Here is a 17108-nt window from a genome sequence, read left to right as displayed (position 1 = left end):
GTTCACACACCGGCGGCTAGAAGGGCCAGGAAGGCGGGCGGGGGCGGGGGCAAGGCGGCCGCGCGGGCCCGAGCGGGCCGGGCCCGGCCGGGGCGGGGCCGGGCGGCGGGCGCGGCCGGACGGGAGTTCCCCGGAGCAGGCTCCTCCAGCCCGAGGCCCGGTGAGTGTGCGAGCAGCCGGGCCCCCTCCCCACGGCTCGATCCCCGCCGGGCCGTCACCCCTCCCCACGCCCGCTCCGTTCCGAGCGGGGAACAGGGGCCGCCGCCGGGAAGGACCTACGGTCGCCTCCCGCAGCGTCTAGGGCGCCCGAACTCCCCCTCCCCCCAGCCGGGTTCGCAGGTGGGGACGCGGGGCTGGTTCTCGACATCCCTGTGGGAGGTGCTGCCTCCCAGGCACTCCTGCCTCTCCCGACCCGCCCTGCCCTCGCGCCCGGGGGCACAGACACAGTCTGGGATCACCTTGCTGCCCCCCTAATTCCGTCCACACCTCCAGCAGCCCAGGACGCAGCGCCTAGACCGCCACCCCGACAAAAAGACTTCTCTCCAGTAGGGGACAGAGCTTGGGGTCCACCCCCCTTGCCTGGATCCTTCTGCAGTCCCCACGCTTCCCCAATCTAGGGGACGCAGCTATGGACGACATCTTCGCTCAGTGCCGGGAGGGCAACGCGGTGGCCGTCCGCCTGTGGCTGGACAACACGGAGAACGACCTCAACCAGGGGTGAGCTGAGGTGGCTGGTGGGGGAGAGGAAGGGCAAAGACCTGGTCCTCGCCGGATGTGCGGTGCTCCGGGCCGGGGCTGGCGGTGGACTTTCCTCTCGGTCGGATGAGTGCTAAGCACAGCCTGTCGGGGGCAGGGGGGGTCTCCACTCAGGAAGCTGTTGTTTGAGCTGAAACTTGAGTGCTCCGTAAGAATTTCTCAGGCAGAGGCTGCAGAGAACCTTTCCAGCTTGGCCGAACTGCTTGGGCAAAAGCTAGGGAGCATGACACAGAAGAGGGTGTCCAGGAAATTGTCCAGAGTTCGGTATGACTCTGGCCCCAGAACAGAAGACCCAGGTGGGCTGCTGTGGGCTGCAGCATTGGGTACAAGTGGAGAATGACAGGAGATAGGATTGGAAAGGTCTGCAAGAATATGTAGCCTTTAGTCAAGTATTTATTCTAATAAAGCCACGCGATGATATGAGGAATTGCTGGATCTTGGGTGCTTTGTGAAGAGCAGATGGCAGCGAGGCAGCGGCCTGATGCATCCTAGAAGTGGAGATGGCTTGGACTAGAACGGGGTGGGTGAAAGAGAAAGAAGTGATCAGAACCCTGAAAGCTGCAGGAGAAAGAATTAATGAGACTTGGTGAGGGCAGCGAGAAAGGTCAGAAATGATGGCCAGGCACTCGGGTACATGGAGGACCTTTCACTGAGAGGGCCAAGACCGAAGGGGGTGGCGGTCCACTCTGGACACGTTAAAGCGGCGACGTGGTGGAGTGGAGCTGCTGCGTAGGCTGCTGGGTGTGCAGACCTGGATTTCGGGAGAGCCCTCGCCTTGGAGGCACAGCTTTGGGAGATAATTAGCACGGAGGTGGCACCTGAAGAGGCGGGTGAACCCACGGGGATGAGAAACCTGTCAGACCACAAAGGAGCACCTGGAGGTTGGAGAAACAGGGGGCTATGGTCATAGGGCTTAGAGCAGCGAAGGCCTCAAGGAAGGGGAGTGGTCAGCAGTGGGACAGGCTGCCAAAAGGGCAAAGACCTAGGCCCTTGAAAGGAACTACTGAATTCACACAATTAATGACATATTCGATCACCTCTCTGAGGGCTGTTTCCGAGGAAAACGGGAAGAAACCAGACAACGCATGGCTCCTTCATTTAAGGATCTACACTGACCACGTCCTGTGCTGGTGCTAGGGGTCCAGGCTCAGACGCCATGCTCGCCCTCAAGGCCGCGGCCTTGCAGCAGGTTGAACAGGCGGTGAGGACGTAGAGAAAGCAAAGGCAGACAGGTTCTGTAAGGCTGGCTGAGACAGGAAGGCAAGAAAAGCAGTAGTTAAGGTTGATTGAGGATGGCCGCTTTTCTTTTTTTTATTTAAAATTTTTCTTCTTAAGGTTGGGAGAATGGAGGTCTTAGGTGTGAGAGGCAAGGACCCCCTGTCATCTTCATCCAGGCTTTCTGGGTTCCCAGTCAGCTCTACTCTGTTTCTCCAGAGCTTGCAGTCACTTGTGCCATTTTCCATGTAATTCTTCAAAGGGTGCTTTGATAAAGACAGCAAGCAGTTCCCATTTTGTTGCTAGGGTTATAAAGACTTGGGTGACATGGTCCAGCGAACCTGGCATCTAGGAAAACTGCCGCCAGAAGGTGAGGTGGAGGTGTGTTAGTGGAACTGGCGCTGGTTTGCGGGCCCAGCTGGCTATATGCCGGATGTGAAGTGGGGGTGAATTTCCCACAGGCCTCTTGGGGATTCAAGTGCAGGCTCTGAGGTGACCTGCAGCCTGACAGTGGGCAGAGCCCTGTGCCCATGCTTTTGCCCTCAGCCTCCCGCCTGCTCTGGGGCTAGACTGCCAAAGGCTGATAAGCTGGGGCACAAATTTAAGAGCTGGGATGCGCAACTGACTGATAAGCAGGGGGTGCTGACTGCTGGGTGAGAGGGAGGGGACACCGGCCTCCCGGGAAAGCTTCGGGCTGTCTTTGTGAGCAGAGGGGCAGCTGTGGAGGGAAATCGAGCTGAAGGCCACGCCCACCACCCACACTGGCTGTGGGGGCATCCGGACCCCAGATCGGCTCCCGGCCTGCCTGGAGCCCCCCCCCCACCCCACGGGAAGTGACTGCAGCACTAAGGCATCCGGAGGCTGCTGGCCCGGGCCGGGGACCGCCCCCTGCCCCGCCCCCGGGATCCGCTGCGGGACTGGAGGGAGTTGCCTTTTATGGCCCCGGGCTGTCAGGCAAGCCCGACACCCACCCTGTGGTGTTTCCTCGTTGTTTGCACCCTTTTTCACTTTGTAAGACACAAGTTTGAGGAAAAGGGAAAGTCAGGTACAACTTTCTCTCTCAAGAAGCCGTTCTCATCTTCTTCTGTTTTCTGTGCCCAGGACTGTTTGAGTAGAGGCTCCTGTCTTACGCGGTGGTGTTCGGCTCATCACTAAGGACTCATCAGAAGCATTTCTCCTTTTCCGTCTTAAACCTTTCCCAAACAGGATTTTAATTCCATTCCCTCTTTAGATCTTCATTTCAGCAAGCTTGCTCCCTCTCCCACGAGTAGTGGCTTTCCTCTCACAGCTGCCCTCCTCCCCCTTAGCACGCCCCGACCGCTGCTGTCAAAGCTTCCTCTCAGGAAGCTGACAGTCTAACAGACCAGACTTTTACAGTCCGACAAGCCTGACAAGCATTGTGGTAGGGGATGTACAAGGTGCAGAGGAAACTGAAAGGACCCACAGATGATGCAGAGGGCGCAGAGGAAGCCAGACCAAGAAGGCTGCCCCAACCAGACAGGGCAGGCCAGGAAAGAAAGGCTGGTGGGAGAGAGTGATGGAGACAAGACAGTGAAGCCTGTGGATGTGTCGGGATGTCAGGTCGGGGGAAGGTCTGAACTGCCCGCTTTGGGGCGTGCTGGCGGGAATGAGAGTCGCAGTCTTGAGAGGTGACGTCTCCCAGGGAGCATGCAGTGCTATCCGTGTGTCTTGCGTCAAAGCCTCTGCCCCCATCCCACCTCCAGATCAATGACCATTGCCCCTTCCTCAAAGGGACGATCACGGCTTCTCCCCCTTGCACTGGGCCTGCCGAGAAGGCCGCTCTGCTGTGGTTGAGATGCTGATCATGCGAGGGGCACGAATCAATGTCATGAACCGTGGGGATGACACGCCCCTGCACCTGGCAGCCAGTCACGGACACCGTGATATCGTACAGAAGGTACGTGCGAACCCCTGCCTCTGTCACCTGCTTGATGTACACGGCTGGAGTCGGGGCAGGCACTATAAATCGGTAGGAAGTATGAGGTCCCCTCTCCCTCCCTGCGGGCCACCACGCTCCTCTCTCATCTGAGACTGACCGAGCCTTCCGCCCCTGTCTGTCTGGCCGTGGGGACCAGCTCCTGCAGTACAAAGCTGACATCAACGCAGTGAATGAGCATGGGAACGTGCCGCTGCACTACGCCTGCTTCTGGGGTCAAGACCAGGTGGCAGAGGTGAGTGCTCGGGCCCTGAGCTCGGGGATGGGTAGGGAGCAAAGTCAGAGCTCGAGGGAGAGGTTCCAGACCTTCAGCCCAGCCTGTGAGAGGGGCCGGGGAGACACGCGCGGGGCCTCTGCTGTGTCTGCATTTACGATCGCTTGGGACTGCCCTCACCACAGCCACCTCTGACCGCAGGACCTGGTGGCTAACGGGGCCCTCGTCAGCATCTGTAACAAGTACGGAGAGATGCCTGTGGACAAAGCCAAGGCGCCCCTGAGAGAGCTGCTCCGAGGTCTGTCCCCGCCCCCTGCCCGCACCCTCTTGCCTGCCGGCCGTGTCCCCGCCCGGCCCCTCCCACCGCGCCAGGGCTGAGACCGAGACACGGCTCTCTTCTCTAGAGCGGGCAGAGAAGATGGGCCAGAACCTGAACCGAATTCCATACAAGGACACATTCTGGAAGGGGACCACCCGCACTCGACCCAGTGAGTCGGCGGCGAGGGGAGGGCGTCACAGGGGCTGGGCCTGGGCTCCCGGGCCTGGGCCGGAGGGGGGCAGGGGGGGGCGGCTGGGGACCTGACCGGCCCGCACCCTCAGGGAACGGGACTCTGAACAAGCACTCCGGCATTGACTTCAAGCAGCTCAACTTCTTGACGAAGCTCAACGAGAACCACTCTGGAGAGGTGACCCCCGCCCCTCCCGCCCCCCTGCCCCACCCCCACGGCCCTCGCTCTGCGCCGCTGTCAGTGTCTCCTCCAGTCAGTGGCCTCCGTTCCAGCCTCCTGACCCTCACCTGTCCCTCAGCTGTGGAAGGGCCGCTGGCAGGGCAATGACATCGTCGTGAAGATGCTGAAGGTTCGCGACTGGAGCACCAGGAAAAGCAGGGACTTCAACGAGGAGTGTCCCCGGCTCAGGTGGGGCAGGGCCTGAACCGGAAGCCCTGGTGGCGAGGAAGCCTGTCCAGCACTCAGAGGGGGGCCGTCTATACTGATCTCAGCCGGGGACACGCTCTCCTCCTTCCAGGATCTTCTCCCACCCGAACGTGCTCCCGGTGCTGGGTGCCTGTCAGTCGCCGCCTGCTCCTCACCCGACCCTCATCACACACTGGATGCCGTACGGATCCCTGTACAACGTGCTACACGAGGGCACCAGTGAGTCGGGGAGGCCAGCCCTCGCCGAGGGAGCGGGAGGGGAGGCGCGTGCGCCTCGCCAGACGGGCTAACTCTCGGCTCCCCTCTCAGATTTTGTTGTGGACCAGAGCCAGGCCGTGAAGTTTGCACTGGACATGGCAAGAGGCATGGCCTTCCTGCACACGCTAGAGCCCCTGATCCCGAGACACGCACTCAACAGTCGCAGTGTCATGGTGAGGTCGCAGCCACCGTCCTGGCCCGGGCCCCCAGAAGTCCCGTCCCTGACGAGAGCAGGACTTACCTCTCTCCACTCACATCCATCTTCTCTTCCTCAGATTGACGAGGACATGACTGCCCGCATCAGCATGGCCGACGTCAAGTTCTCCTTCCAGTGCCCTGGGCGCATGTATGCCCCTGCCTGGGTGGCCCCCGAAGGTGAGTGAGGGCTCTACGCTGGGAGGCAGAGAAGGGGCAACTCAGTAGGGACGGGAGGGAGCAGAGGCAGGGCAGACAGCGGGAACAGTTAGCTCCTGTCCCTCCAGCTCTGCAAAAGAAGCCTGAAGACACCAACAGACGCTCAGCAGACATGTGGAGTTTTGCAGTGCTTCTCTGGGAACTGGTGACGCGGGAGGTCCCCTTTGCTGACCTCTCCAACATGGAAATTGGAATGAAGGTGAGCACACAGCTGGAGACACTTGAGCTGGGGGACTGCTGGCGGTAGGGACCAGAGCTGCGGTGGGGGCAGGCTCTTTCCACATCTGTTCAACGATACAGAATCCTGCCTGGAGGGCTAGGGGCCTCTCCCCATGAGACTCAAGTTCGGAGACCCACCTTGTTCTTCCCTGTGTTTGCAGGTGGCACTGGAAGGCCTGCGGCCCACCATCCCACCAGGCATCTCCCCCCACGTGTGTAAGCTGATGAAGATCTGCATGAATGAAGACCCCGCGAAGCGGCCCAAGTTCGACATGATCGTTCCCATCCTGGAGAAGATGCAGGACAAGTAGGGCTGGCAAGTCCTGGCCTGAACTCCAGGGGTGTCAGGACACGTTGAGGGGGGGCAGCTCCCCAGAGCAGCAGGCCTCGGGCTGCCGCCCCTGCCTCCAGTCACGGTACTACCCAGCCGGGGGCCCTCCCCTGCCCCCAGCCCTGCCACTGTGGCCCCGCAAGGGAATGGGCTCAAAGCTTTGTCACTTGCCACACGGTGTCTCCCAGCATGGGAGGGATCAGCCCTGCCTGTCACAATAAAGTTTATTATGAAAACAGGCTGGTGTGGGGACAAGGGGACAGACAAGGACATTTAGACCGGGTGGCTCAGGTGAAGTAGTGCGGCTTCTTCACATTGATGCCATACTCGCTGAGGGCAGGGGTCAAGTCCTCCATGGTCAGAGTGTACTTGCGGTCCTGAGGGAAGAGGGAAGGGCACCAGCTGAACACGGCCATTCCAGGTTTCAGTCCCGGGTGGGTGGCCCTGAGCAGGCCTTTCACCTCCCCTAGGGCTCAGTTTCCTTCCCTCAAAGGGGTCTCAGGATAGCTTAAGCCTCTGCTGCCGCAGGAGGTAACTACTGACTCGAGGAGCCTCCCCTCACACCTTGCTCTTGCTTCGGGAGCTGCCAGAGGCCGTGCCCTTCATTTTGCAGTGCTGTAGGGCATCATTGGCAATATCTGAGATGAATTTCTGGGCAGCTAGGGAGATGAGCCGAATTCTAGAGAGAGAAAAAAATGGTGAGAAGGCGAAGGAAAACAAACGCCACACACAAGCAGCCAAGGCTCTAGCCTGCCCAGAGGCTGGTTACTCACATGCGTGGGTCCGAGGCCTCAAAACCAGCGCGGTTCAGGTAGTAACCAGTCACTGCATCAGGGATCTGAGAAACCAATTAGACGACCGTCAGTTAATCCTGTGCATTCCTGGGCTGGGCGGGAGGGTGAGGGAGTGGGAGCCAGCCCCGGTTATCAGGAAGCTTCCAGTTTGTGTGGACAGAAGGGATCAATCACGAGAGCTAGCGGGGCAGTAAATACAGGAGGAGGAGGAGGACGCTGCCGATGCAGGTGGTGTGGCCCAAGTTGGCGTGACAGCGGGCAAACAGCCTGGCTCGGGCGGGAAGCCCACCGTAGGCGTGTAATCCTCCAGCTGCATCAGGAAGTCCACCAAAGGCGTGCTGGACACCACCGGCTTCACGTCTCCGTTGGCCGCGCTTGGCAGCACGTACACCCCGTTAGACATGGCCCCCTCCGGGGGCGCCGCGCCGCCCGCCGACACCGGAGCTGGAGGAGAACCAGCCAAGTGAGACACGGAGGTGGGAGCGCGGGGGCCCAGCGGGGTCTCTGCCTTGCACCCTCCGCCCGCACCCGCCGCTGGGCCCAGCCCGAGGCGCTGCCCTCGCCCTCACCCGGCCCGGCCCTCACCCGCCCCGCGCCGCTCGGCCGGCTCCCCGGCCCGCGCCGCCACGGGCCCCGTGCCCCCGGCCGCAGCTCCGGCCCCAGGCCCCCCAGCTGTCCCCGCGGGGCTGGCCTTATTCTCCGCAGCGGTGCCGGCGGGCAGCGCGGCGGGGGCCGAGACCGCGGGCGCCGGGCCCGGGGCCGAGGCGGCGGAGGCCGGCGCCGCCTCGGGGTCCGCGCCGGAGCCGCTGCAGCTCATCGGGCCGGTGGGAGAGGCGGCGAACAGAGCCGCTTCCGCTTCCGCTCACGTTACGCACCAGCGGGGGTGACGTCACGCGCCTCGAGCCCCGCCCTCCCCCGCCCCTGCCGCGCTGGCTCCTCCCTTTGGCCTCCCGCCTCTTCTCGCTGCCTCTCCGCTCGCTGCTGCTGGACAAAGGCCGGAGGGCGGAGACCGAGCGCGGACATTTCGGCTCCCGTCCCCCGTCCTTCGAGCCTGTTCCGCTGGAATGGGAGTCCTCGAATGTCGCGAACTCGCTTCTGCGGGTCTCAGGCCTCCTCACCCAGCCCTGCGCCTTGCTTTGGGGCTCATCGTCCCAACAGCTCTGGACCACCGGTCGCCTGCCAGTTGACATCCTTTCTGATCTCCTTATTCAGCCATTTAAGGGGTTTGCTGTGGAGTTGAAAGCCAGCTGCCCAGAAGTGAGGGCAGCAATATAGCTCATAGTGCTGCTGCAGATGGGGAGGGAGGTACAGTACGCCCTCCGTATAGGTGGGGAGGGCTGGACAGGATGGATTCCTGGATCCCCCCCCCCCCCCCCCCCCGCCATCACCTTGGATACCGAAATCCGTGGATGCTCAAGTCCCTTATATAAAATGGCAGAGTATTTGTTCACTTTTAAGTTATCTCTGGATTACTTAAGAGCACCCAATGCAATGTAAATGCCCTGTAAGTAGTTGCTTGTGCATGGTCAATCCCACTTTTGTGTTTTATAACTTTCCGGAATTTCCCCCCCTCCCCGGAATATCTTCAATTCGTGGTTGAATTCATGGATGCAGAACCGGAGGGTACAGAGGGCTGACTGTCTTTCAGCCTGAATAAACAACATGTGCAAAATCACAGCCAGTGAAAAAGTAGTGTTTCCAAGGCAGCAAATTTATTTAATTCCTATCTGCCAGTCCTGAGCTAGGGCCTGCTTATACAGAGTTAAGTAAGACAAGATTCTAGTCTTCTAGGCACCAGTGGTCTTGGAAAGGGAGGCAAACAGGTAAACTGGCAATTTCAGCACGATGGGGTGGTTCCAATACTGGAGGCAGACACAGCACTCGGGGCCAGGGATGGGAACTACCAGCTGCTGCCTACTTCTTTGTGTCCAGGGCCTTCTATCAACTTTATTCTATTTTCTGATCCCCTGAATACTATGAAAGGTAGGTATCAATATCCTCACTTAACAGATGAGGGAAAAGGCTCAAAGAGATGAATTTACTTGCCCAAGGCTCTTTCCTAGTCTGTAGCAGAACCAAGAATCAAACAGGTTTGGTGTTAAAAATCTGGGATTTTTTTGCCATACCAAAATCAACTAGCTTCAGGGAGCCAACAGTTTCATAAGAGAAGGGGACTTCCGAGCTGAGTCTTGAAAGAAGTGTGGAATCAAGCAGGCAGAGGGGACCAGGGCAGTGTTAAAATGGTACGGACGACCTTGAGCAAAAGTGAATGTGTGTATGGGGAGAGCGGGGAAGAATAAATTTGTTACCCAGGAACAAACAGCAAGGAAAGGATTAGGTTTGTGAGTCGTGATAAAAAGCCTGAACTCTATCCAGTCGTCTTCAAAAGGTCTTAATTAATTAAATGACCTCATGGGAATTGGATCTTAGACTGGTAGATGGATTTTTCGAGGTCATGACCATAGCATGCAGTAGCTCCTGCACCAGGGATCACACCCGAGCCACAACCGGGAGCACAGCCGCAGGAGTGACCACGCCAGATCCTTAACCATTAGGCCACCAGAGAATGCCCTGCTGGATGGCCTTAAGGAAGGACGGGAAGTAAGGACACTTCTTGCAAAAGGGCCTCTGCAATTCAGAGAAGAGAGTATGGCTCAAAGCTAATGTAGTAGCAGCAGAGATAGATGAGTTCTAGATTTTTTTTTTTTTTTGGTCTTTTTGCCTTTTTCTAGGGCTGCATCCGTGGCATATGGAGGTTCCCAGGCTAGGGGTCGAATCGGAGCTGTCGCCACCAGCCTACACCAGAGCCACAGCAATGTGGGATCTGAGCCACATCTGCAACCTACACCACAGCTCACGGCAACGCCAGATCCTTACCCCACTGAGAAAGGCCAGGGATCGAACTCACAATCTCACGGTTCCTAGTCGGATTTGTTAACCACTGAGCCACGATGGGAACTCCCAAATTCTAGATATTCTTAGGAGGTATAATTGGCAGGACTTGGGGACTGATAAAGATATATTTAAGAGGTAAAGTCAGTAGGACTTGTCGATTGAAGGTGGTGATGTGGGGAGCTGAAGGCTGACGCTTTAGGTTTCTGGCTTGGTTGGATGAAATTGTCATTTACAAAGCAGAAACACGACAGTCTGGGATTTGGAGGAAGAGAGATGAAGGACTGAGTATCACACAGCTTTTGCGCTTGAGGCATCCATCCCCGCTGGAGAGACAGTCTGATTTAATGAGATGGTGATGGCTGGGGATGCCAGCAGTTGATTTGTTTGCGGAGACGATGAGAAGAGCAGAAGGGTAAGGCTGGAGCCGTGAAGGACACCAGCATTCAGTGAGGAAGCAGAGAAAGAGGAAATAGAGGATGAAAGAGGACGAGGGGGTGGTCAGAGACGCCGAAAGCCAGGGCAGGAGAGGGGGCAGGCACCGGTGACAGAGCTCGTAAAGCCAAGACTGGCACGTGTGCGCTGGACCAGGGAAGAGTGAGAAAGTGAGAGAGCAGAGGCCTCAAGGCAATGAATTGAGGAGTGAAGCTGAGGGGAGGCAGGGTATACAGATAGTGCAGGCAACCCCGTGGAAAAGCCTTGCTGAAAAGCCCAAGAAGACATGGGGGCGGGGGGGGGGGGCTCCCGGACAGTGCATCAGTAGAGGGGCCTGGGACAGGTGAAGGGGGCCCTGAGTGTGATGGCGCAGGTGGGCTTAGCAGTCAAGTGCACAGCCTTTCCGGGCTGGGGAGAGCAGCTGTGTGCAGCGATCAGCAGTTGAGGTTTCATCAGGGCTTCTGACAGTGCAGAATAAGGGACGGAGCCACCAGCTGTGGGGCAGCGGACAGGCCCCCTTTTCCAGCAGCACAGGGTCAGGGGTCGATTAGTGTCTTCAGCAGAGCTGGGAAGTTGGGTGTCCCCCAGCCTGTCACAGGATCCCAGCCAGGGCCCGAGCAGAAACCTTGGCCCTCCACCTCCTCATTCAGACAGGACTCGTGGCAGCCATGGGTCACCTAAGGAGGGGGGGCATCAGAGCCGGCCCGCTGGTGCCAGGACGCTCCCACCCCATCAGAATCGCCCTTGAGTTCATCTCAGCACTCGCCATACTCATGAAAATGTCTACGCCCCTTCCTGCCACACTCACGTCAAAGAGCCCTGCTCCATGCTGCTTGTAGAGCCTTGGGTTGAGAAAGCCAAGAGGTGGGTGGCCTCTGAGGATTCTGTGCTCATTTATCAGGGACAGGAGTCCCCCGAACACGGGAGTGGAGGCCTGCAAGGGTGAGGGCGCAAGTACAGGTTAGAGGTCGGAGTGACTGGACGCTGGGGGGGTGGGTGTCGGGAAGGATCGGGGCTCTGAGGAGCTAGGGGCTCTGTGAGCAAGGTCTTGGGGCAGAGAAGGGCAGTTCCTGGGCAGGGGCTGGAGCCAGGCTGATTCTCACCGAGGTGCCAGACACCCACGGAATGGGCACGTGGTTGCTGACCACCCAGTAGCCATCGGAGAGGGCAGCCACGTCTGGGTAGGCACGGCCGCTTGCATTGAAGTAGCTGGATGGTGGCAGGTGTGGGCTAGAGGTCAGGTACGAGGTGACAGCTTCCTCCTGAAAGGTATCCTCGAGTGAGTATTGTCTGCCCAACTGAGGACCCCCCACCCCCGCGTCCGTCCACACAAACGGGAACGTACCTGGTATGAAGGCCGGGGGAACACGTTGCTGAAGCCACCACCACTGATGTAGTCAACGACCTCATTTGTGATTCGGAAAGGATTCTGGAAGGATGTGCCTCCCACCGTGGTGACATAGGGGCTGAGGGCAGAAGCAGCACTCAGATTGTACGGGTCCTGAGGGCAGCTCTGGGATGCGTAGGGGTGGGTGACTTTGGCCTGGGTCTTGCTGGAGGGGCTGGACTCTGGGGAAGCATGTCCGTGGGGACGACTGAGGGGTCTTTAGCCCTCAAGGCTGGCCTGAGGTGACTCTGCACACTTTTGCCTACAGAACGCCCGCCAAATCCTCCACTAAGATGCCTGGGGACTGAGGAAGCAGAACACCAGGAGCTGTGTCCTGCTCAAGAGACTTGGGGCTTAGGAGTTCCCATTGTGGCTCAGTGGTTAACAAAATCGACTAGCATCCATGAGGACGCAGGTTTGATCCCTGGCCTCGCTCGGTGGGTTAAGGATCCAGCATTGCCGTGAGCGCTGGTGTACGTCACCTATGTGGCCTGGATCCCAAGCTGCTGTGGCTGTGGTGTAGCCCGGCAGCTACAGCTTTTATGGGACCCCTAGCCTGGGACACTCCACTCCGTATGCCACGGTGCGGCCCTAAAAAGACAAAAGACGAAAATATAAGAGAGACTTGAGGCTTGGGACCTACAGGAAGAAGAGGGGGTGCCGGAAGCAGAGCTGAGCTGAGGGCCGAGCCACAGGAGCCCCTGGTGGGTCGCAGCAAAGGTTCCAGATCACGAGGTCACAGACGAAAGGCTGGTGGTCACAGGTGAGTGGTTTCGGGGTGCTTACCTGGAGGCAGGGAAGCTGGGACGGAACTGGTGTCTTCCAGAGACTGACCAACACCCAGCCCCACTGTCACCTGGGAGAGAGACCCAAGTTTAGCACTCAGATTACTTGGTCAGAGCTTGGAATGTGGGTTCAGCTGCGAGAGAAGGAACTCAAGGGTCAGTCATTACTGCCGGAGGTCAGAGTTTAGCGGTCAGGCCAGTGGTCTCTGCTGAGTTCAGACTGTGATTGGAGATCAGGTCCAGGAGTCGCCATGGGGTCAAGGCTCTCCTGTAGGGGGGTGGGGGGCGTCTAGGTTCAGAGTAGGAGGTCACCTGAGGCAAAGAGCAGGGTGAGCCCCCGAGCAGCAGCCTTCATGAGCTCGACGTTGACGCGCTGGATGTAGGCGCTGCTGAGGGAATCCTCGTCATCCCCGTAGCTCACGGTGTGCACGTGTGGCAGGGCCGACTCGTTACTGAGCAGCAGGAGCCACTGCAGGAAGGGCTCCTGTGACTCGTGCCGGCCTGGATTGTTTGGGGGGGAAGGCAGAAGGGGCATCATGGGGGGTGGTTGTCAGGATCTCCCTCCAGCTCGTGCGGTTCCCTCGGGGGAGCAGGGAAAACCGCCCCGCCCCCACTGGCCGGTCCCCTGGCCATACCCGGGCTGCTGTAGACCCAGGTGGAGATGTTGGCGCCGGCGCTCATCAGGTACTCCACGTCTAGGCTGGCCTCGATCCCGGCCCGGCCCCGGCCCTGCTGCCCCACCACGCGGGCTACGGCTGCCTGGTGCGCAAAGCTCCCACCGAAGAGGCGCATGAACTCGGCCAGGTCGGAGGCGTGGAAATACTGCTCCAGGAACTAGGAGGGCGTCAGAGCAGAGGCCGGGGGTCAGAGGCCGCAGCCCTGGGGGTCAGGTCGGGGATGCCGTCCCAGATGGCAGGACTGGGCATGAGCGCCAGGGGCTGGAGTCGGAGAGCCAGTCCCATGGGGAGGCTACAAGGACCTGGGGCTCTCTGCACGGCTCACCTGGGCACAGGCTTGGCTGTTGTTGGTGGCGCCGGAGCCCACATCTTGTGCCGTCAAGTTGTACCGCTTGCGGATCACGGACGGGGTCACCCCCAGGTGCAGGCCGAGGGTCCCCGTCACCTGCGGCTCAGGGCGCTGCCTCAGGGTTGATGTGGGGGGAAAGCGGTGCAGCCCCCCCACTGTGGGGGAGGGGTCGGGATTGAGGAGGAGATCTTTTAGACCCCAGCCCCCACTGTACCACTAACCCCTCTCCAGCCACCCCCCACGGCATCTTGTTTTTTGGTTTTTTTTTTTTTGTCCTTTCAGTGGCATTTGGAGGTTCCCAGGCCAGGGGCGCCATCAGAGCTGTAGCTGCAGGCCTATACCACAGCCACAGCAACACGGGATCCGAGCCACGCCTGCCATCTACACCACAGCCACAGCATCGCGGGATCCTTAACCCACTGAGCGAGGCCAGGGATCGAACCCGCATCCTCGTGGATACTAGCTGGGTTCGTTTTAACCACTGAGCCATGACGGGAACTCCTCCCCCACGGCATCTAAGTTCCAGAAGATGCCTTCTTCTCCAGGTTCCAGGCTCTGCCTGTCCCAACCCTCACCAACCCCACTGGGTGTTACCAAAGTCCACATGGGAGGCCAAGGCCTTCGGGAGTCTGTAGGGATGCGGGGACCTTACAGCATGGGTCTCTGCAGGTCCCCCCACATAGCGATGGAACTCAGCCCCAGAGAGCAGCAGCTCCGCCTGTCTGGAGGTCAGAGATCAGAGGACAGAGGTCAGAAAGCACAGAGTGAAGCAGAGGCTGCCTGAGCATCCCTGGGCAGTTAGTCATTATCTCCCCATGTGTTATTTTTCAACCACAGCCCCTGGCAAGCTCTCCGCTCCCTCCCGCCGGAGTGACTAATCTCCTTATTGGGAGATTATTTCCCTCTCACCGGACACTCAGCCAGCAAGTCAGAAAGTCCTGTGTGGTCACCGAGTGACAGTTCCGGGCTCCAGCCGCCAAAAGCCATTTTTGGACCGTGTGGAGTGTCAGTTGCGATGGCCGGACCAGGTCAGCCACATCCTCCAGGGCCAGGTACTTTCCTGCAGAGAGTCCAGAGAGGCTCTTGCCTTCATTCATTGCTTTTCCAAGTTGCTCGTTTTGGACCTCACTCGGGACTTCCTAGGGAAACTGGAGCAGGGTCTTGAGGGGTGCATGGGGACCATCTAGTAAAAAGGCAAAGCTGTGCAGGCCGATGGAGGAAAAATGGATTTCTCCTAAAGGCCAGGAAGTTGCAAATGCTGGCCAGAGCATGCATTGTCATGATTGCGAAAAACCAGTGAGATTAATAGGTTACAATTGTTCATTTTACATTTATTTCCAAAAAAAGTTTTCAAGATTTTCGGAGCCAGTGGTGACCTCTGGTTTAGCTCACATCTTCATACTCATTAATTTTTAGCCTAACTTGATGGTGAGTCACTGCTGTCCTGCCTGGAGCCATGCACACACCTGCTGGGTGAGTCTGAGACTGCCCCGCGCACACACACGCCCTTTCCCCCACCACGAAGGGCTTGCAACAGGGGAGGCACACGATCCAGCTTGACCACTGGAGCAAATTATGGACCGTCAAGGAATGGTGAGAAGTGGGAGTTTCGGAGTTGGAGCCAGCAGCCTTGGGGTCGGATGGAGGAGTGAGTGGGAGTGAGTGTGAGGAGCAGGGAGGGGAATTTGAGGTCATGAGGCTCCCGTCTGTACCGGATGCTACTTCGCCATTTGTCGGGCAGCCGTTAAATAGCAGAATCAGAATTTGAAACCAGATCTGATGACCAAGCCTGTGCTCTTAACCATATTCATTTTCCATTTTTTATTTATTTGCTTATTTGCCTTGGGTTTTTTTTTTGTCTTTTTTTTTTCTTTTTAGGGCCACACCTGCGGCCTATGGAGGTTCCCAGGCTAGGGGGTGAATCAGAGCTGTAGCCGCTGGCCTACACCACAGCCACAGCAATGCCAGATCCGAGCCTCGTCTGCGACCTACACCACAGCTCACGGCAACGCCGGATCCTTAACCCACTGAGCGAGGCCAGGGATCAAACCTGCATCCTCATAGATCCCAGTCAGATTTGTTTCCACTGAGCCATGACAGGAACTCCCTCCAATTCACTTTTTTATTTGGAACCTCTTCAGTGATGGCCACTGCCATTCGTCTGCCCTGTATCAGCCCCTCAGACAGGCACCGAGAGCGTGTCTGTGACCCGACCTGTACCATCCATGCTCAGCCCAGCCCAGACCCTCCACTGGCATCCCACGTGGCTCCCTCCTGCCCCCACCCCCCGCCCCGTCCTGACAGGCACCGTAGCGAGGAGAGCCAGGGTCCGACACAGCCCGCACCAGCTCGGACAGTCTGTCCACGTTCTGCTGTCTCAGGGCAAAGGTGAGACTCAGCTCTTCCTCAGGGTCCGCACGGCCCAGGGACACCCAGCCTGGGGGCAGCCTGCAGGGTCAGGGGCCTTTGTTAGAGCGGGGATGGCAAAGATTTGTTGTGGAGGGTTCGGCGTTGGGTCTAGCCCTTGGGGAGGGTTCCAGAAGCAGCTTCGGATCACAGCAGGTGGGTGACCAGGAACTGAGGCTGGGAACCTGGGCTGAGGAGCGGGTACCAGGGGCGGGGAAGGGATGAGGGAGGCTGGAACCAGGACAGTGGGTGCAGGACAGGCCACGGGGAGGGGGAGGTCGGCGCTAAGTCAACTCACGTCCGCTGCTGGTCAGGCTCTGGGCTGTAACTGCACTGGCCGGCGACAGAGAGGGCGAGAAGCCCGAGGAGGCTGCAGGGGCGGCACGTGGGTTTCAGCAGGAGCCGTGCCACCATGGCAGTCCCACCCCCAACGTGGTTCCCTTCTCCGGGGCCCCCAGTTTCTCACCAGGCTTGGGGTCCCATCCGGTCGTTCTGCGGATCTGCTGTCATATGACAGATCACGTGAGGCCTGTCCCGCCTCCACCACCACCATCTCCCTCTCTGCCTAGAAACTAGTGATGGAGCTGGCTCCTCCCTCGAATGGGCGGTGCTGAATGCTGGGGACCAGGACGGACAGCCACTCGGATGCTCCCTTGTGGCCTGTCAATCGCTGTAAACTCGGGCTCTCCCCACCTGCTGCCACAATCCAGGACTCCCCGCAGGCCAGGGAGCTCTGCAGGGCAGAGCCCCTGGAGGCTGGCAGAACCGCAGACCTGGGGTCTCATGGCCACGTGGCATCAGGAGAGTCACCTCTAGGAGCTCAGGTCTCTTTGGGTAGAACATGGAGCCGATTAGGTTAAAGGGGCTCTGCCTAGAGGGCTGCAGTGCCAACGGGCAGAGAGAAAGCAGAGCCTCCCCTGGCAAAGGCTCCACAAATGTGAGCTCTTACCATACGTGCCCATTTGTGGCCCCAAGAAAAACGGATCGACCACTTGGCTGCTCTTGTATGCACGCCCCACCTCCTTAAAGACCCTCAGGCCGAGGGTGGTCATCTCCAAAACGTCTCCCCACCCAGCCAGTCCCT

The 17108-nt window shown here is 59.0% G+C and overlaps 3 protein-coding genes across 5 annotated transcripts; 1 reads left to right on the top strand and 2 right to left on the bottom strand.

The window, feature by feature from the left end:
• The first annotated feature begins 19 nt into the window (after positions 1–19).
• Positions 20–6537, top strand: ILK (integrin linked kinase). 3 transcript variants are annotated; one of them, XM_047752071.1, is made up of 13 exons: positions 20–160; positions 496–717; positions 3724–3889; positions 4068–4163; positions 4344–4440; positions 4547–4630; positions 4743–4828; positions 4950–5059; positions 5169–5296; positions 5387–5508; positions 5611–5710; positions 5818–5948; positions 6130–6537. In XM_047752071.1, the coding sequence occupies exons 2-13, from the start codon at positions 629–631 to the stop codon at positions 6277–6279; spliced, it is 1359 nt and encodes a 452-aa protein (XP_047608027.1). In that variant the 5' UTR covers positions 20–160; positions 496–628; the 3' UTR covers positions 6280–6537. The 3 variants fall into 3 exon arrangements, with proteins under 3 accessions (XP_047608027.1, XP_047608029.1, XP_047608028.1); XM_047752073.1 differs by having other exon boundaries at positions 28–160; positions 618–717; XM_047752072.1 differs by having other exon boundaries at positions 85–160; positions 493–717.
• Positions 6506–7932, bottom strand: TAF10 (TATA-box binding protein associated factor 10). Its single transcript, XM_047752074.1, has 5 exons — positions 7679–7932; positions 7383–7537; positions 7073–7137; positions 6864–6978; positions 6506–6676 (listed from the first exon to the last, which is right to left on the bottom strand). Exons 1-5 carry the CDS (start codon positions 7908–7910, stop codon positions 6587–6589), a joined length of 657 nt encoding a protein of 218 aa, XP_047608030.1. The 5' UTR covers positions 7911–7932; the 3' UTR covers positions 6506–6586.
• An 851-nt stretch (positions 7933–8783) lies between these two features.
• Positions 8784–16572, bottom strand: TPP1 (tripeptidyl peptidase 1). Its single transcript, XM_047754054.1, has 13 exons — positions 16491–16572; positions 16323–16394; positions 15927–16066; positions 14528–14678; positions 14213–14340; positions 13595–13773; positions 13228–13426; positions 12905–13093; positions 12594–12663; positions 11766–11886; positions 11524–11682; positions 11229–11354; positions 8784–11097 (listed from the first exon to the last, which is right to left on the bottom strand). The coding sequence occupies exons 1-13, from the start codon at positions 16532–16534 to the stop codon at positions 10957–10959; spliced, it is 1719 nt and encodes a 572-aa protein (XP_047610010.1). The 5' UTR covers positions 16535–16572; the 3' UTR covers positions 8784–10956.
• Positions 16573–17108: the final 536 nt, after the last annotated feature.

This window comes from Phacochoerus africanus, chromosome 11 (assembly GCF_016906955.1).
Source record: "Phacochoerus africanus isolate WHEZ1 chromosome 11, ROS_Pafr_v1, whole genome shotgun sequence".
Lineage (NCBI taxonomy): Eukaryota > Metazoa > Chordata > Mammalia > Artiodactyla > Suidae > Phacochoerus > Phacochoerus africanus.
Note: the sequence above shows the minus strand (reverse complement) of the source record. Positions and strands in the feature narration are given on the sequence as shown.